At 44.6% G+C, this 20,545-nt stretch overlaps 1 protein-coding gene and 1 long non-coding RNA gene across 8 annotated transcripts in view; one reads left to right on the top strand and one right to left on the bottom strand.

The window, feature by feature from the left end:
• MGLL (monoglyceride lipase) overlaps positions 1-4,400 on the bottom strand; it is a 134,056-nt gene extending 129,656 nt beyond the window's left edge. Inside the window, exons 1-2 of one of the 7 annotated variants that reach the window (XM_054480647.2) lie at positions 4,201-4,400; positions 2,812-2,956 (exon numbers count right to left, since the gene is read on the bottom strand). In XM_054480647.2, coding sequence (XP_054336622.1) covers positions 2,812-2,936 — 125 coding nt within the window. In that variant the 5' untranslated portion in view covers positions 2,937-2,956; positions 4,201-4,400. Of the gene's footprint in view, positions 1-2,811; positions 2,957-3,426; positions 4,084-4,200 lie in introns of those variants that run through there. The other 6 variants (XM_054480645.2, XM_054480651.2, XM_054480646.2 and 3 more) reach the window with 6 other exon arrangements.
• A 1,283-nt stretch (positions 4,401-5,683) lies between these two features.
• Positions 5,684-20,332, top strand: LOC129032792 (uncharacterized). Its single transcript, XR_008501463.1, has 3 exons — positions 5,684-5,817; positions 18,514-18,657; positions 20,261-20,332. It is a non-coding gene; the product is annotated as an uncharacterized LOC129032792 (long non-coding RNA).
• The last annotated feature ends 213 nt before the right edge of the window (positions 20,333-20,545 follow it).

Raw genomic sequence — 20,545 nt, forward strand, 5'->3', positions numbered from 1 at the left:
AACATACTTGGCACTCAACTAATATGAGATAATTCTGCCATGCCTTAAGTATAAGATTTGTTATTACCGTAAATACTACAGCATGAATTAGCCTTGGCACTGCCAAATGGAGGTTTAAGCTCTGATTCCTGATGATGAAATACGGAGACTCTGGCCTGCTACGTTAAAAACAGCACTGACGGTAAAGGCTAACCCAAGACATGCTTTCTCTTTCTCAGGGTCCAGTCCGAGGAGGCTGGTGTTTATACGACAGAATTTGCTTCCATAAAGTGGGTTAAGCCAGGTTCCCAGTGTGGCGGCTGACACCTATGGCTTAGTGTTGCTCCGAGCCACCTGCAGAGCCAGTCTTGGAACCCAGCAGGTCGTCTGAGGGTAATATGTCCCTGTAGGTCCTCATGGCAGGCTCCAGGAGCTGGAGGTAACTGGTTGGCCAGAAAATCCACCCAAACCAGTACTGACAAACCGAGGCTGGCACAGATCCTTCTGCATAATAAGATATCCACAGGCCCCCGGGGTGGCTTCTGAGGTCCCGAGGGCCTCTATGAGAAAGATAGCAGAGGCAGGGCTGGAGATGAGGTGCTCTTAACCCAGGTTTTGCCCACAGTTGGTAGAGTAGTGGGGGAGGGTTCAGTCTCCTCTTTTTTTGCCCCTTGCTTTTCCTCCCTTCTTTCTTCCTAACCGGGAGGAGGCAGGATTGCACAAAGCAAGGCCCTGGTTTTGCTGAAGAGGGGTAAAGAGACTGGGGGGAAAGATTGAAGCCCTGGTGACTTGAGGTCCCCTCCCTCTTCCTAAAAGCAGAGTGAATGGTTCTGTGCAGGCAATAATAATAATACTTATTATAATGATGCTGCGGGGGGTCTCCCAGATCATGCAAGAGGGCAGGCATGCTGAGCAGCTGGTCTCGGTTATGAAGATACAGAGGTGTTTCATGCTGGCTGGCACAAACCTCTGCCCTGAGCCCCCACCCTAGGACCCCCAAGACTGCCCCAAGATCCAGCAAGCACAGGGTTAACATGAGTCATGGCAAGGGGCCTCCAGGACCTCTGCATCATCTCCAGGGGCTGGAGGCAGGGCAGGGCAGGTAGGTAGGACCTTGGCCAGCCCCTTCCTCTTTGGTAAACTGAGGATAACACTATGGAAAGTGTTCATACATGCTCATGGTTCTGTTGCTCTTTCTATTTCAGTGCTCCTGCCCTCAATAATTTTTTCCCTTAACCTTTTCTAGACCCATAGGTTTCTTCCAAATTCTGGGGCCGAACTGCCTCAACCATCCACCCCTGTTCTTAAGCCCATCAGCACCCACCACAAGGCGGACGCTGACATCCAAGAGGCAGCTCAGTTTAAATTAAGAAGTTGAGTTATCATCTCTAACTAGAGCAAAAGCAACGGAGCAGAGAGGGCTCCCCGCAATGCAACTTCAGCACAAAGATTGTGAAAACCACATGCAGGCGAAGGGAGGGCAGGGCAGCCAACTTGACCATTTCTAACCCACTCACCCACCACCCTCCCCCTGTGCCAGGACTGCAGAACCTCTTTATTTTTGTTGACTTCGAACTAGGACAACCTCACTACTTAACCAACAAAGCCCCCCAAGTCTGAGACTCAGACATTAAAAACTTCTATTTTCAATTATTTGTCCTCTTTCTGTATATTGATCAAATTACCACAAACCACTAATCTGTTAGAAATTAATCCAAGATTGAGCAAGTCTATAGCCAGTTAAGTCAGAGTGGAGAATTAATGATTAATTAGCATCATAATGCTCGACAACTCCCCACTTCCTCTAAGCATATGCACGTACAGACACATTCTTTAAGAAATGTATTACCAGAACTGGTAGGAACTCTTCTCAGCACGTTACCCACTTGAAAACACTAGAGAGAAACCATAGCCAGTCTGTGTAGCTGCCCTGAAGCTATGACTCTACGCCGGGTTTTAAAAGTCCTTATCTCTGTGTTTTTAACGTGCAGCTCCCTGGATCATAGATACCTTGATGAAGACAGAGAAGAAATTCTACACCTGTGTGAGGGTTGGGTGATTACTGGAGCACAAAGAGAGACATAATCCAACCACACAATGATCCCTAGGAGACAAGAGGCCTACGAAACAGGTAAAATGTCCCTGGAACAGGAAATGTTCTTGTCACCAGGCCAATTGGTTACCACAAATAAATTCTTTTTCCAAATAACACAAACAAGCAGGGCTTTCCTGCTTCATCCAAGAGGAGGGAGCAGCAGCAGGAGACCAGCTGTCTTGTGTATAGTCCCAATGCCTGCTTCTAATAGCAAGACAAATCGTTGACGGAAAATGTACAAAGTAGTTGAGCTGGCAAGGAATCAGAAGGAAATACCCAGGCCCCTTTCTTCCTGGTGACACATGTATGCCATCTTCAGAAGCTCAGAAACAAGCAGGAAAAGAGAGCAAAGGTGAAGATATATGTATTACTTCGGGTTTTTCATCTATCTAGGGGATTTTCTTTAATTGTCAGGTTTGATTTTAAATGAATGCCTGTACAACAGGAAATCAACTCCAGTACAGAAAATAAAGTCATGTGGAATTTTTGAAAATTGCCATACGGTAGGATCCATATCTGAGTTGTTATAATGAAAAAAGAATTCCTGCTTCTTAATTTGAAAATTATGAAGTATACATTTTAGCTTTGTTAACATTGCTCAGCCTAACATTAAAACGGCAGGGGAAGTAGGTCATAGAGAAAGCGGCCCCGCCCCAGATGGCACATGATAACGACCAGAGGAGAAGCAGGGGCCATGCTTCCCTGTTACCTGGGGTGACTCTCTGGGGAAGACTTACTTGGGTGTGCCTGTGGGTTTCCAGTACCTGCAGAAGAGGTACTGTCCATCTGCATTGACCAGGTGAGGGAGGTCCTGGTAGGGAATGCTCTGTGGGGTCCGCCTGGGGGAACTTTCCTCTGGCATTCTGGAAGGGTCTTCAGGTCCTAGAAGGAAAAGTGACACATTCCAAAGTCAGAAATATCTCAAGAACATGTATGGATAGGAGAGAAAAGCCTAGTTCAGAGTCAGTAACATTTTTTTAAAAGCAGTTTTAAAAACCCCTCCGTTTCAAAGGTTTAAAACATACATACATTTCTTGCAAACCTCTCCAAGACTGAAAAATCCCATTTGTTCTTAAGAAAATGCTCACTTTATTTTTTAAGTGCCTCATTACAGCTTTTCCCCCTTCCCATCTGTGTTTATTTTAAATCATTTCAGGAAACTTCATCTTAAAGACTATTTTAGCTGTAATCAAGTGGAAATTATAGTCAGCTCTATGGGTACAAAGACCCAGCTGCAAGAAGACCCATCTATCTTAAAATCTCCAAGGAACAGTTTCAAGTGGGCACAATAATGAGGTGGATGATACTCAGATTATTCCTCCCATCTGAAATTCCAAGGATACATGACAAACCTGTTTCCATTATGTGCTGGCGTTTGCATTCCACAACCACGACAGCCTGGAGAATCAGAACCAGGCAAATCGGGCTGTTCCCTCATCTGGGCGACCCCAAGGCAGCAGGAAGGCAGCTCCGAGCCCTCTTCCCGCACCCAGACCCTGCCTTTCCGGCTGGGGCGCTCAGCCGGGAGCCTGCTTCCAGCTCCCACCGGCAGGCTCTCCGGGGCTCCCCTCCCTCCCCCAGGGCGGGGAGCGGCGCTGCGATTCTCCACTACTAGTTCATGTCATCACTTTTCCTAAACAAATCGCTGGAGGGGCTCGGAGAAGGGAGGGGCCCGGGAAACTGGGAAACTAGCTCCGCGCACCCCGAGGCACCTCGCAGACGCACAAATGCGGGTGCCCAAGGCAAAGTCGCCCCCAACGCTTCTCACAAACTTTGCTTCCTGCGCGTCTCCGACAGCACAGGACACGTAGCCCCGAAGCTGTCATCGGAAATGCCGCTGGGAAAACCGGGTGGGCTTCGCCGGGTGTCTGCACCGGGGAAGGTGGGGACTAGAAAGATGGAGTTGATGGGGACAAGTTGGTTTGGGGGCTGGTGCGAAGGAGCAGGGAGGGCGCGCGCGCACACACACGCGCGCACACTCGGACACGCGCGCACACACACCGTGCACACACACACGCACACATGGGTAGCGGGAGCCCACGCCGGGCGTGTCCGGGACCCCAGTGCTGCTCCCCACCCCTGACGGCGGCACTGGCGGGCTGGGGCGGGGGCCGGGAGGCAGTTACCGGGGCCACGAGCGCCGCTGTCGCGTTTCCCGAGCGCAGCGGATCCTCGTCTGCGGCGGGCCAGGGCCGGGACGAGCTGCGCGCGACCGGCTTCGCGGCGACAGGGTGCGGCGTCTGCGCCGCCACTTTATCCCCGGGCCGGCTCGGCGACGGGGGCGGCCCGAGGTGGGTGGGGACGCGCGGGACCCGGCGGGCGGCAGGCGGCGCGGGGAGGCGGCGCCCGGGGCCCACGTGTGCCCGGCCCGCGGGGAGGAGCGGGGGCGCCGCCCGCCGACCCAGCCACGCACTCCTCTCCTCCCCGCCTCGTGGACAGCCGCGCCCCGGGGTGGCCGCCCGAGGACTGTCAGGGAGGCCTGAACTGAGCTGGGTTCATCGCAGCCTCAGCGCGGGAGGACACACCACACCCACGGGCACACGCGCGCACATAGACCCACAGGCACCACACGTACACAGACAACTCGCGCAGGGCCGCACACTCACCACACGTGTACACATGTGCACTCCCAAAGTCACTATACTGCACGCAGGGACATACAGACACACATTCCAGAGATACCACATGAATACAGACACACACAGACCACACATGCATGCACACACACAAGCAGAGACATAGGCACAGACAACCCACAGAGACACAGATGTGCACGGATATATGCAGACTATACACCTGGCCCACACATAGACACAGACACACTCACATCATACACAGTCGCACACAGACACACTCACACTTCATGCGGTCAGACACATACAATGCTGGAAGGGGAATTAGCCGGTCTTGGTGGCATGCGCCTGTAGTCCCAGCTACTCAGGAGAATCGCTTGAACCAGGGAGGCAGAGGTTGCAGTGAGCCAAGACCACACCATTGCACTCCAGCCTGGGTGACAGAGTGAGACTCCATCTAAGGGAAAAAAAAATGCTGGAGGGGGTCCACGTGACTCTAGGGGTAGTGTAAAAGCAGATGGTGCATGCCTACAAATGACTTGTCCCTTCCTGGCAATCCCCAACAACTCTCCCTTTCCCAGCGGCTGTGACCCCCAAATAAAACCTCTGGTGCATCTACACAGGCCAGGGCACAGTCTGAGCTCTGTCCAGTATAACTAGCAACGTGGCTGTGGAGGGTAAGGCCACTGGACTGAGACTCCACACAACCTGGGTTGAACATTAGCTCCTCTGCTTGCTCTTTGAGCCTCAGTCTACCTACCTTCAACCTGTGAGTGATATACCTATGCCCCAGTGGAGTGTCCCTGACTCACACTGACCTCAAGAGGCCTTCCTGTCTTTCCTTCTCTGCAAAAAATTCTACACCATAGCAGCGTTGAGAATTGTGTCTCAGCGTCACACTGTGTGTGTCTGAGGAGGCCCAGGTTGCTATAGAGCCTGTGGTCTAACTTGAGAAATAAAACAACAGCCTTTGAGCAGTGGCTTGAGTTGTAGGCACTGCTGAGCGTGACTTACCCACTCTCTGGCCTCCAGCAGGCCACCAGGCCTGGAGCAGAGGAGTGGCTGAGTGACTTCTGGCCGGGGCAGCTCTACAGAATCCATGCAAGAGAGGTTTACGGGCGGCAGTCTCAGGGGCAGGAAGCTTGGGGGCTTCACTCAAAGCTGGACGCGGTAAGTGCACTGGATTTCCGTTGGTTATAATTCATAGAAAGGAAGGGTGGTCAGGGGTCTGATGGACTCTTTTATCAAGCCATTATTTCAAATGTTCCTGGCTCTAACATTTTATGATTTAAAATACACAGCTTGAAAATTTGGAGGAGAGGCCGGGCTCAGTGGCTCATGCCTGTAATCCCAGCCCTTTGGGAGGCCAGGCAGGTGGATCATCTGAGGTCAGGAGCTGGAGACCAGCCTGACCAACATGGTGAAACCCCATCTCTACTAAAAATACAAAAATTAGCTGGGCATGGTAGCGGGCACCTGTAATCCCAGCTACTCAGGAGGCTGAGGCAGGAGAATCGCTTGAACCCGGGAGACAGAGTTTGCAGTGATTGCACTCCAGCCTGAGTGATAGAGCAAGGCTCTGTCTCAAAATAAAAAATAAAAAAAAAAGCTTTGAGGAGAGACTTCACTGAAGTTGTCAGAAGGATCTCAGTAGAAGTGACATTTGCAAACTTGAAGAGATCCCCCAAACTTGGTTATGGACAGAACTGAGACTGTGGTGTGTGGCCAGCCAACTGGGAATTTGGGAGTTAAGAGTCAGACCGTATTGTTCTGTATCTGGCTTTTTCTTTTAATTAAACTTATTCTGAGATAATTGTAGATTCGCATGCAGTTGTAACAAATAATACGGAGAGGTGCTATGTGCCCTTTACTTAGTTTCCTGCAATGGCAACTTCTCACAAACCACAGTAAATATCACAGCAGGATACTGACACTGATAGAGTATCTGTAGTCAAGCTACAGAACGTCTCTATCCCACAAAGTGGAACGCTTTTATAGCCATATCCACTTCCCTCTCATCCTCACTCCCCTAGAACCCCTGGCAACTACTAATTTGTTCTCCATTTCTAAAATTTTGTCATTTCAAGGATATTTTATGAATAGAATCATAAAGTACATAACCTCTAGGATTCACCTTTTCATTCAGCATAATTCCAAGTGGGTTGGGTGTAGCAGTCCACAGTATGGAAGTACCACAGTGTGTCTAACAGGTCATCTGCTGAAGGATATCTGCATTGTTTCCAGTGTTTGATGATTAAAAATAAAGCTGCTGTAAACCTCCATGTACATGTTTTTGTGTGAACCTAAGTCTTCATTCTCTGAGATGAGGGCCCAGGAGTGCAATTGCTGAGCTGTAGGGAAATTGTAAGTTTTTAAAGAGAATGCCAAAATGTTTTCCAGAGTGACTGTAGCATTTTACATTCCTACCAGCAGTGTAGGAGAGAACCAGTCTCTCAGCATTCATGTCATCATATAGTGTTGTCACCATTTTAAAAATTTTGGTCTTTCTGTTAAGTGTGTAGTGATGATATTTCACTGTGATTTTTAATTTGCTTTTGCCTAATGGCTAATGTTGTTTCATGTGCTTATTTGCCATCTATATATCCCATTCAGTGAAATGTCTCTTCTTGACTTTTGGCTATTTTCTTGCCCCCAACTCCTTTTTTGTTTTTTGAGACTGAGCCTCACTCTGTAGCCCAAGCTGAAGTGCAGTGGCGCCATCTTGTTTCATTGCAACCTCCACCTCCCAGGCTCAAGCAATTCTCATGCCTCAGCCTCCCTAGTAGCTGGGACTACAGGTGCAGGCCACCACACCTGGCTAATTTTTTGTATTTTAGTAGAGACAGGGTTTCATCATGTTGCCCAGAGTGGTCTCAAATTCCTGAGCTCAGGTGATCTGACCAGCCTCAGCCTCCCAAAGTGCTGGAATTACAGGCGTAAGCCACCACGCCCATCCTTTAGGCTATTTTCTTTCTTTCTTTTCTTTTCTTTTTTCTTTTTTTTGAGACAGGGTCTTGTTCTGTCACCCAGTCTGGAGTGCAGTGGTACGATCTCCGTTCATTGCAGCTTTTGGCTATTTTTTAATTGTTTGCTTGTTGTTTTCTTACTGTTGAGTTTTGAGAGTTCTTGGTATATTCTAGACATTAGTCTACTAGATACTAGATATGTGATTGCAAATATTTTCTTCCAGTCTGTAGCTTGTCTTTTAATCCTTTTAACAAGATCTTTTGCAGAGCAAAAGTTTTCATTTTGATCAGAAACAATTTATCAATTTTTTGTTTTATGGATTATGCATTTGGTGTCAAGTCTAAGAACTCTGTGTAGTCCTACCTTAAGAGATTTTCTCCTGTGTTTTTCTCTAAAAGCTATATAGATTTACATTTTATGCTTAAGTCTGTAAGCTATCTTGAGTTACTTTTTGTTTGGAGTGTGAGATTTAGATCAAGGTTCATTTGTCTCTACATGTCCCATTGCTCCAGCACAGTTTGTTGAAGAGACTGCCTTTCCTCCACTGAATTGCTTTTGCACTTTTGTAAAATTCAGCTGCCTGCTTGTACAGGTCTATTTCTCGTTTCTCTCTTTTGTTTCCTTGGTCTGTGTCTATTCCTCCACCAATACCACACAGTCTTGATTATTGAAGTTCTCTACAAATCTTGAAATTGAATAGGCTGGTTCCTCTCACTTTATTCTTCATTTACAAGACTTTTTTTTTTTTTTTTTTTGGTAGAGAAGGAATCTCTCCATGTTGCCCAGGCTGGTCTTGAACTCCTGGCCTTAAGTAACCCTCCCACTGTGACCTCCCGATGCACTGGGATTACAAATGTGAGCTACCACACTCAGTCTACAAGATTCTTTTAACTATTCTAGTTCCTTCACCTTTCAATATAAATTTTAAAATAATCTTGTTTATATTCATTAAAAATCTTGCTGGGATTATGATAGGAATTGCATTAAACATGTATATTTTTCGAGAACTGACATTTTTACTATTAAGTCTTCCAATCCATGAACATGGGTATATATGTCCATTTATTTAGTTGTTCTTTGATTCCTTCATAAATGTTGTATAGTTTTCGGCATACAAGTTCTATACACATTTGGTCAAATTTATACCTTTTTTAAAATAAGTAATTATAAATGTTAGGTATATTTAATTTCAGTTTCCACATGTTAATATCTAGTATATAGAGATAAAATTGATTTTTGTATGTTGATCTTGTATCCTGTAATCTTGTTGAACTCACTTATTAAATACAGATATAGGGTTGTTTTTTTTGGCATCTATTGTCTTCTCTAATCCAGGAGGGTTTGGGTTTTTAGTATTTGGCTTTGTTTGTAGCTTACTTGGGGTTTTCTACATAGACCATCATTATATTTGAAGGGAGTTTCTTGTAGACAACATATACTTGTATCATTTTTTAAAAATCCATTCTGCCAATATCTGTTTTTTAGTTGGTATATTGAGACCATTTACATTTAATGTAATTATCATATTGTTATGGTTTAAGTCTGCCATTTTATTTTTATTTCTGTTCTCTCATTTCTTTTTTCTTTTTCTTTTCTTCTTCTGGGTTACTTGCACAGGAACTTTTTCTTGTTTTGTTTGGTTTGGTTTGGTTTTGAGATGGAGTCTCGCTCTGTTGCCCAGGCTGGAGTGCAATGGTGCCTTCTTGGCTAACTGCAACCTCCGTCTTCCAGATTCAAGCAATTCTCCTGTCTCAGCCTCCCAAGTCTGGCTAATTTTTGTATTTTTAGTAGAAATGGAGTTTCACTATATTGGTCATGGTGGTCTCGAACTCCTGACCTCAGGTGATCCACCTGCCTTGGCCTCCCAAAGTGCTGGGATTACAGGCATGAGCCACCATGCCCAGCCTGTTTTATTTTGTTTTTGAGACAGGGTCTCACTCTGTTGCACAGACTGGAGTGCTGTGATGCGACCACAGCTCACTGCAGCCTCAACTTTCTAGATTAAGTCATCCTTCCACCTCAGCCTCCTGAGTAGCTGGTACTACAGATGTGTACCACTGTGCCCAGCTAATTTTTTTTTCTTGGCAAAGATAGGGTTTCACTATGTTGCCCTGGCTAGTCTCAAACTCCTAAGCTCTGAGCCTGCCTGCCTTGGCCTACCAAAGTGCTGGATAATTATAGGCATGAGCCACCATGCCTGACCAGGAACATTTTTAAATTCCAGTTTTATTTATTTATACTGTGTTTGAGTGAATCTCTTTGTATAGACTTTTTAGTGGTTGCTCTATGTACTGCGTTTTGTGTATCACAGCTTACTGATGCTACTTTACTAGTTCTTATGCAATATAAAAACCTAACATCTTCTTATGTCCCTTTACTCTGCATCATTTATACTCTAATTGCCTTAACTATTTTCTCTATATACTCTGAGATTCACATCAGATAGTATTAAAATTTTTGCTTCAATCATCAAATATAATTTAGAAAAGAGGAGAATAAAAGTCTATTTTATTTGCCCATAGTTTTGTTCACTGTGTTCTTTCTTCCTGATAGTACAAGGTTTCGTCTTTCATCATTTCTTTTCAGTTTAGATATATTCCTTTAGCCATTCTTTGAGGATGGGTCTGCTGGCAAAATTTTCTTACTTTTGCTTTATCTGAGAATGTCTTGATTCCCCTTCATTCCTGAAGGATATTTTCACTACATAAAGAATTTTGGATTAAAAATTATTTTCTTTCAGCATTTGAAAAATATTGTGCCATTACATTCTGGCCTTAATGCTGATAAGATATCCATTGTCATTCAAATTTTTTTTCCTTATAAGGAAATTGCCTATAGGTAACATGTAATTTATCTTTCCCTGCTGTCAAGATTTTTTTCTTTGTCTTTAGTTTTCAGAAGTTTGACTATGATGTTTCTTGGTATGGGTTTCTTTGGGTATATTTTATTTGGAATTCATTCAGCTTTTTTATTTATAGTTTTTTTTTGTCTCCTGCCAAATTTGAGACATTTTCAGCCATTACTTATTTGAGTACTTTTTCAGCCTCATCATCTTTTCTCTTCTCCTTTTGGGACTCTGATGACATGAATATTTGAGCTTTTCTTATAGTTCCATAGGTCCCTGAGGGCTCTGTTCATTTTGGGGTTTTTTGTGGGTTTTTTTTTTTAAGCCTATTTTCTCTCTGTTATTCAGATGAGTCATTTCTATTGTCCTGTGTTCCAGCTTATTGAACTGTTCCCTCTATTTCACCTTTGAGCTCATCCATTGAGCTTTTTATTTCAGTTATTGTATTTTTCAACTCTAAAATTTCCATTTAGTTCTTCTTTATATCTTCTATTTCCTTGCTAAGAATTTCTATCCCTTTGCCAAGACTTTTTATTTTTCATTTGTTTCAGGCATGTTTATAATTGCCTGTTGGAGCACTTTTATTGTGACTGCTTTAAAAATCTGTTTGTTTTTCTGCTGGTATCTATTGTCTTCTCTAATTCAGTGTTAGATCTTCTGGTTCTTGATAAGATAAATGATTTTCTATTGAAACTTGGTCATTTTTGTATTATGTCATCAGACTCTGGATCTGATTTAAACCTTTTGTTTTACCTGTGTTTCTCTAGAGTCACAAATATATGAGGCAAAACAAGAAACCCAGGGAACTCACCACCATGTTGTTCCTCAGGTCCTGAGGTCCCCAGCAGGTTTGCCTTTTATCTCTTCCTTTCAGCATCCTCTTATGTTGGTTTTATGCATAATGTCCAGGGTTTTTAGTCATATTTAGTGGGAAAAGTAGGGAAAAGCACATCTACTCCACCTTTGCAGATGTAGAAGTCTTGTATCTGGCTTTTTATTTCAGTAGGGAAATCAGTGGGCCACCAGGCCCCTACTTGCCTGTGTGTCCACCTAGATCTCTAGGGCAGGATTATTCTAGATGCAGTGATCTCCAAGACAAGTGCTGGTTGTCAGGCTCTGCTCCTACAGCCTGCGATGAAAAGGTAAGGGTTGCAATTCAAGTAAAGGTGACGTCTCTCTGCCCCTACAAGTTGATATGGTTTGGATCTGTGTCCCCACCAAATCTCATTTTGAACTGTAATCCCTAATGTTGAAGGTGGGGCCTGGTGGGTGGTGAATGCATCATGGGGATGGATTTTTCATGAATGGTTTAGTGCCATCCCCCTTGGTATTGTCTTGGCGATAGTGAGTGAGTTCTCGTGAGGTCTGGTTGTTTAAAAGTGTGTAGCACCTTTCCCTCTCTCTCTTGTTCCTACTCTGGCCGTGTAGGACGTGCCTGCTTTCCTTTCACATTCTGCCGTGATTGAAAGTTTCCTGAGGCCTCCCAGAAGCAGAAGCCACTATGCTTCCTCTATAGCCTGCAGAATCATGAGCCAATTAAACCTTTTTTCTTTATAAATTACCCAGTCTCAGGTATTTCTTTATAGCAGCATGAGAATGGGCTAAAACACAAATGTTCTTGTGTGGCCTTCAGAGATGCTCTGAGGTTTGAGGAGAGTGGATCATACTGGAAATACCTGTGAAAAGAAAAGGAGAAAGAGCAAGCCGGTTGATAGTAAGAGGACCAAGAGTTTCTTTTATTAGCAGTTTTAGTATATGGGATATTGCATAAGAATTTGGGTGGTTGAATACTTCAATTATAAACCACTTCTAATGGGAAAGGAGTGGAGGTTGGGAATGGAAATGGTACTGAAAGTGAATGATAGAGAAAAAGCAAGACTGTATTATCAAACTTAAGGGAAAATAAAGTTGGGCAAAAATACCTATGCCTCAGAAGCAAGCTCCACTGACTAGTGGTGCTACTTCCTGGTGAGTTACTCTGCTTTGCTAAGCCTGCCTCCTCACCTGAAACAGGGGAATGTGGATAGGAATACCCCCTCTAGGGCCTTGGCTAAGATGGACTGAACATCAGCATGGTGCCTCGTGGCTAGTCAGCTTGCATTAAGTCAGGGGTGGCAGCTTGGGGGCCTTCATGTTAAGTCTGACCCATTAAAAAGTATTTCTATATCTGAAATGGTTTTTTTAATGTGAGTTTTAAAAATTGGTGATTTCACATGCAAATCCAGATTCCTAGCTTTTCTCAAAGAGCAGAGAGATATGGTTATACTGGACTGTTAGTGTTGGATGATGGGTTGAGCATGAGGTGCCTGCAGGGGCAGCTGGATTTGAGGATCTAGAGCTGAAGAAGAAGGTCAGACTGGAGACAGAGATGTGGGTGTTGGCCGGAAATGGCCCTTGCAGCTGTGGGGGAGAGTGTGCTGACCCAGGAGAGTGGGCAGGTAGAGGTGTGACCTGGAAGCCTGCATACTGCACCTGGTCAGCAGGAGATTTGGCCTGCACAGTGCTTTATTGATATTTGGTTGAATTAGTAGCCCATTTCTGAAAATCAGGGCATTTCACATAGCACTGCTGGTTGTGTAAAAGGCCAAAGGTCTGGCAATATGGGCTTCCATCTGGGCTGGCAGCAGCCTGCACTGAGGCTGGGGGGAGGCTGCCCCCTGCAAGTGGTGCATACATTTGCCTATCGGCCCACTCCTCTGCCTGGCCCACCTCCAAAAAAGCTAACTCTCAGATTTCTGGTTTATTTTACTGGGTGGAGCTTTTCTGAATTGTGAAACATGAAGGAAGAAGGGGAGGTTTTGATGGTGATAGGCGGAAGCATGATGTGCAATTCATTCTAGGCTTTCTGAGTTCTCCATGGGACAGCTAAGTGGAGAGGCCTGATTGCCAATGGAAGATGCAGTAGGATGCTCAAGATGGAGATGAAGGTTTGGAAGCCATCGGCCATTTATTATCACTGAAATCATGGGAATGAATTCAATTGCTCAGGGGATGTAGACTGGAAGGATAAGCAGGCCTAGGAGAGATCATCGTGAGGAGGAGAAGAGTTTGCAAAGGTGATGGAGACAGAGGTGGATGATCCAGAAGGTGTGATTGCAGAGAATCCAAAGTTGCATCATATTCCAAGAAGAATATGCGGCCAAAAGAGTCTAATAGCTCCCAGCAGTCAAGCAAAGGACAAACTGAGAAATGTGCAATTGACTTAATGACAAGGTCATTTTTGACCCTGGAGAGAACCCAGTTCATGGATTAATCAGGGTAGAGGCCAGCTTGTGCTTATGTATGAAGTCAGTGGACAATAAGTGGAGACAGCAAGTGTAGATAACCCTTTCAAGATGTCTTCTGTGCAGAAAAGGCAAGAGTGCAGTGGTAAGGACTATGGGCATTGGAGGCAGACAGCCTGGGTTCAAATACCAGCTCTGCTAGTGTTTAACTACATGATCTTGGGCATGTGACTTACCCTCTTTATATCTCTGTGAAACAATGGGAATTAAGATTATTGTCTATTTCATGGGACTGAATGGAATAACATTGGTCAAGTACTTAGCACAATGCCTGGCACATGGTAAGAAGAGTGCAATAAAATTTCATTACTATTAATTTAAGTGACAGATGCATGTGTTAAAAATTCAAATGAGAACCAAAATGTTAACAGTGAATTGTGAGTCTCCATCCCATCCCTGTGCCTTGGTTCCTGTCCCAGGTTCTGTGTGGCCTTCCAGAGATCCTCTGAGGGTTGAAGAGAGTGGGACTTCACTGGAAATACCTGTGAAGAGAAAGGGAGAAAGAGCAAGCCAGGAGACAATAAGATGCAAAGGCATCAGGGGAATGAAAGTAACTGGCTTCCCAGGGACTCCAGTAGCCAGGCTGCTTAAAGAAGCAAGACACAAACTGGAGAGTCTGGGAGTTAAGGACAGAGCTTGAGAAACATCTCCTCAGTAAGGGTGGAGATTTGTTGCATCAGTGGCCCCAGTAAATGGCCTGCTTGTTCCCATGCTCTTTGCACTGACTTGGAAGCTCTTCCCATCAAGAGGTGAAGTCTAGTTCCAGTACCTGGAATCTGCATTGGCCTTGACTTGTTCTGGCCAACAGGGTGTGGTGGAAATGACACTTTGCCAGTTCTTCTTGATGTAAGGCATCAAGAAGCCTTACATGCTCACTCTTTCTTCACTCACCCCAACCCTTTCCTTTGTCATGTAAACCAGCCTGGGCTAGCTTGATGGAGTGATGAGGCCCATGGAGGAAGCCGAGGCTCTCTACCAGACAAGCAACCAATCCCCAGAAGCAGATCTGCCCTTGTGACCTGCAGCTACCCACAGATGCATAAGGGTGCCCAGCAGAGACCAAAAGAACCACCCAGCTGAGCCCAGCCCATGTTGCTGCTGGGCAACATGAATAATGTTGATAAATAAGTCATCACAGAATAATGAGATAAATAAGTGTTTGTTGTTTTAAGCTGCTAAGTGTTGGGGTGACTTGTTATGCAGCAGTTGCTAGCTGATGCAGCAAGTTGTGCATTGCATTTGCCATCTCACACATTACAGTTATTCCATCTCTACAATCACTGTGGGACCTGGGAGGTGGAATTCAACAGTTCTAAATCAAAAAATGTTTAAAATTACTGAAAATTTGGATGGAGGAAGAGAAAGGAAAGAAGAAGCACTTTGCACGATATATAATATCTACAAGATATGTTTACACGTGACAGACAGAACAATCAAATTAATCAAATAGGATGTACTCAGTGCTATAACTAGAGATCATAAATGTTTTTAATGTTGATATGGCAGGGTTTATTGACTCCATTATTCTACCTTGTTGAAGTGTGTAGAAAAATTTTCCCCAAATCATTTCTACCTTGGCACCCTTTAGCAATTTTTCCATGAAGTCTTAAGTTCTTTCTGCATAGGAGATTTGGGGCCATTAACAAGCATGGTTGAGAAAGGAACTATGGTCATTAGAGGCCCCCAGACAGCTAGGTATTAAATGTGAACATAAGCTCTTAAACAATGTGTGTGGGTGCAGAAAAGCTCATTTTCTCCCATTGAACACTCCTGAGAGTCGACTTGGCCATCAATTTCTTCTTCCATGAGGACACAGTTGCAGATGTCATTGGAAGGGCAGGTGTGGCAGTCAAAGGCACTCTCCTGCCTTTCTTTGCCCACTAAAGGTCATGTGGGAAAAACCAAACAGAACATTTTGAATATTTTTAGTGTAGTTCCTGCAGAAATTGCGTCAATGGGAATCAAAATAGGGAAGTAAATTAACAGGTGCCCATGCCAATGATGCCCCTATCATCCTATGGGGTCAGCACTAGCATGAATTTTACAGCTGAGGAAACTGCACAGCAAAGAAGTTCCTTTGCTTGCCAATTGCCCTACGAGGAAATGGCAGAACAAGTCTGTGAACCCGATCCGTCCACCTCCCATATTTTCTCCATTGTAGGGCGACGTTATTGTGTGGGAAGTGTCCATTTTCTATTTAAAGAAAGCTTTCAAAATAAATGAAGTTTAAAACATGGGTTGATTTAAAGAAAGGTATTACATAAATAACAGGGTTTGTGGGTCATGATGTGACAAAATCATCATGTAAGTAGCGTGGCCTTGCCAAGGCTGGAGACACACAGGGAGGAGCCCAGGAGGGAGAGCTGGGTGTGGCCCCCACTCTGCCTGTGACCTGCCTACAGCCCCTCCTGGCTGAGGTGCCCTCCACATCAACATGATTTTTCACTTCTGGGCTTCAGCTTCCTGTGGGTCAAGATAAAGTTTGGCCCAGATGGTCTCCAAGGGTCCTCCCAGCTCTTAAAAACAGTCATGCTGTGAACAGCTATTTTTTGCTCTGTATTTAAGCACAAGGGCCAGGCCTATTGGGAAAGGCCATTAAGTACAATCAAATCTACCAAGATGAAAATATAGGTTCCCGCCCACATGCCATCTTCTTTGAATGCGTTTGGCAAGTCCAGAATGTCAGCAATTAGTAACCGGGCCCAAGCACTGTAATAAGATTTGGACTCACCAGTGAAGGAGAAATTCTTCCCCTGACTAATCTGGTTAGTGAAGCAGTTCAAAGTTGCACACACTGAAAAATGTTCCACTAAGGTCATTATAAGTACAAATAAAGTAGACTCTGCTCGCAAATAAAAGTGGTGGGTCACACATGTGTATCTTCCTACGTTATTTTTTGAAAAAAGTTTTTTTAGACTTCTTTTGAAATAGATGCCCTTGACCTCATACTAAAGTTTCACCATCAAAAGCAAATGAAGTGGTAGTTATGTTTAGGTGGGGAAAGTCCAGTGAAGGGTTGGGTAACTGCAGAAACTGCTACATATGTATAGATATTTCCAGATAATTTAGGCAAGGTTGTTGGGGAGGGAAGCAAACTACACAGCCTTTCTAAACAACAGCATTTGTGTGTGTGTGTGTGTGTGTGTGTGTGTTCTGTTTTTTAATCGACTACTTTGAGTCAGAGAAGCTACACGGTGTGTACTGGTTAAGGGTACTGACCCTAGGGGCTGACACAGTTCTTGGACTTACAAGCTCTGTGGCCTGGAACAAGTTACTTAGCCTTTTTGCACCTCAGTTTCCTCATCAGTAAAATGGAGGTAATAAGAGTATATAATTTACAGAATTATCGTGAAGGTTAAATGAATGAACATATTAAAGTGCTTACAGCAATACTTGCCATAGAGTAAATACTTTATGTGTGAACTATATTCTTATCTGTGAAACAGTGTCACCTCTCCCTCTAAACTGCTTTGGAAACACCACGTATCTGATAACATGTATCTTACAAAGCCAAGCTACTCTATGCAATGCTAAGTGCACATTCCCTTGTGTATTAAGCAAAACTGGAAAGCCTTGGGGGGAACTTTATAGCTGGAAGGTGTCCGAGACATCATCTAGTCTAAAAGTGTCATTTTGTAGACAAAGCAATTGAGACAAGAGAGGTGAGGTGACTTGTCCAGAGTTATGGAACAAGTTGTAACCTGGCAGCCAAATCCAGATGAGAACAAGGGTACTATTTACATCACCGCCATTCATTTCCAATGGATTCTTAGTGTTTCAGGTATGAAAAGAAATTAGAAACCAGGAATTAGGATGCTTGGGATCTCTCATTCACACTCTGCCACAGGCCTCTCTCCTAGCCTTCAAATCTGTAGCAGGTCTATATGAACATTTGTTTTCTTTGTTTTTGAAACACTAGGCAATGCTCTCTCTTTTCTAACCACAGTTGTACTTCCTTTTAGGGAACTCTACATCGCTGCATGTTCCTGGGGCAACTGTCAATCAAAGTGGCTCCCTCAGCCTAGGGCTGGCCCAGGGCCTGAGAAGGCCGACAGGACTCCCTCTCACATGGACTGCTGAGCAGAGCACTGTGAACTGAGGGTACAGGCAGCGCTCCCCCATTCTAATGTGTGTGCCAGGAGAGGTGGTCAGGTGCTCCTGCTGAGGGAGGCCTGCTGCATGTCCTAAGCCCTGAGCTATAGTTTCTGGGCCTGGTCTTGCAGTCTTGTTTACTCTATGAGCTACACAAAAGGCCTACAATAAAGTCCCTTTTGGCTTAAGTTAGCCAGCTTTGGTTCCATCGCTTAACCTATTGACTTAGCCGTTGTGAAAGTTCCTGGCAGGTAGAAAGATGGCGGGAGGCAGTGGACAATGTTAGTGGAGGGGCCTGCTGAAGAGGTGTCTGGGAGAAGAGAAGGCCTGAGCTGTGAGTTGAATAAAACTAAGGGACCTTTTTGGACCAGCAAAAACAAGGCACAGCAGCAGGAAGACGGGGAAATAGGAATTCCATAAGCCAAGCAGTTGGCACATTGAAGTCCCTAAGGGGTCAAGGAAACAGGACAAGATGTTGCTCTGTACTCGAGGATTTGGAAACTGAAAAAATGAGAAACTGAAAGAGGAAAACATCCAAGGACTCAGTCAGGACTCCACCAATGGTCACAGCAAAACAATACTTTACAGGCACCCCTTAAAAGTGAAACAAAAATTGTTTCCAGGACACTCTGGACAACAGAAGTCAGTATTCATTTACCATTTCCTTCATTCATTCAGCTTCTATGCAACTGCTAAGCACCTGCCATAGGCTGGACATCGAGCTAGATGCGGAGATCACACCACCGTCCCTCCCTGCACATTATTTGTCATCCAACAAGGAAGAGGGATGAGAAGACAACATCATCACAGCCAGAGAGGCAGGTGAGTGGGTGTGGAGGGGACACAAAAGTAAAGCAATGGTTCCCACAGGAAGCCAAGTGGCTTCCAGCTCCAACAGCAGGAGGAGGGCTTGCGAGGACTCCAGGAGAGCTGCCTGCATGTGCGCAGCAGCCTCGCTTTCCTTTAACTCTGGTTCTTGTCTCATTCTGGGCTTTAGTGTCAGGGAAAGGAGCACAGGGGGCCAAGCTGGGTTTTGCTCTGGTTCCTAACAGCCTGCAGGTTTGACAGCCAGGCCCCCGAGGGATATGTGCAAAACCCTCCTACCAATGTGTGGGCCCCAGACCAGCAGCATAGACCTCTCCTGGGAGCTTGTTAGAAATATAGAATTCAGGGGGCATCCAAGATCCACTATATCACAGTCCGCATTTTAACAAGGTTCCCGGTGACCTGTAAGCAGGTTAACTTTTGAGAGCATCGGTGTGATAATTGATGCTAGTGAAAAAGCACTTTACTAGTTAAACCCTTAGCGAAGTACTGAGATATTCATTTAAGGGTAGGTTATTTGGAAGGACTCGGGTCAGGAACTGGGGGCAATGGTGCAGGGGTTGGGGAGGGCAAGAAGACTGAGTAGGACAGGTTCCTTTGGGTTGGATATACCATAGAGTTACCTGATAAAATACAGAATGCTCAGTTAAATGTGAATTTCAAATATGCAATCAATAACATTTTAGTATAAGTGTGCCCCAAATGTTGCATACAGCATACTTATTATTATTATTATTTTTTTTTGAGACAGAATCTTGCTCTGCTGACCAGGCTGTAGTGCAGTGGTGCGATCTCGGCTCACTGCAGCCTCCACCTCCTGGGTCCCAGCGATTCTCCTGCCTCAGCCTCCCGAGTAGCTGGGATTACAGGTGTGTGCCACCACACCTGGCTAATTTTTGTATTTTTAGTAGAGACAGGGTTTCACCATGTTGGCCAGGCTGGTCTCAAACTCCTGACCTCAGGTGATCTGTCCACCTCAGCCTCCCAAAGTGCTGGGATTACAGGCACGAGCCACCACGCCCAGATGGACACACTTATACTAAAAAAGTTACTCATTATTTTTCTGAAATTCACATTTAACTGAGGATCCTGGCAACCTTAGTTTACCAGGATGTAGGTGTTACCTCACAACATCTAAAATGGCTTGAAGCTATTAAAATAAAGGGGTTAATGAAGAATAACTGAAAGAATTGAATGGATGATTTAAATTTAGGCATGCCAAGCAAATTAACTTGGGGACATGTGTATAATTTTTTCCAATATTTTCAATGCAGATATGAATCTAGTTGAATCACTAATATCTCCCCACAAAAGAGTAACAACCAGAGGTGGCAGGTGGTTAAGTAAATGGTATTGGAAAAATAAAGCCAAATCTCTACCTAACACCATATGGATTTAAGACCTAAAAGTGAAAGATAAACTTGAAAAGTTAATAGAGGGGAACGTAGGAGAATATCTTAGTTACTCAGGTGAAGGGAAGAACTTAAATTAAAATTTAAAAACACTTACAATCCAGCAATCTCATCCGGGGTGTATGTCGTAGAGAATTTAAATCCAAAGGTATGTCAAAGAGATATCTGCATTCTTGTCTTCATTTCAGCATTATTTACAATAGCCGAAAAATGGAAGCAACCTAAGTACCCATCAGCGAATGAATGGATAAAGAAAATGTGGTATGTACATACACACAATGGAGTACTATACAGCCTTAAAAAGGAAGGAAATCCTGTCATGTGTGACAACATGGATGGAACTGGAGGATATTGCACTAAATGAAATAAGCCAGACACAGGAAGACAAATACTATATAATCTCCCTTATTCGTGGAATCTAAATCAGTCGATCTCATAGAAACTGAGAGCAGAATGGTGGTTGCCAGGGGATG

This window comes from Pongo pygmaeus, chromosome 2, assembly GCF_028885625.2.
Source record: "Pongo pygmaeus isolate AG05252 chromosome 2, NHGRI_mPonPyg2-v2.0_pri, whole genome shotgun sequence".
Taxonomy (NCBI): Eukaryota; Metazoa; Chordata; class Mammalia; order Primates; family Hominidae; genus Pongo; species Pongo pygmaeus.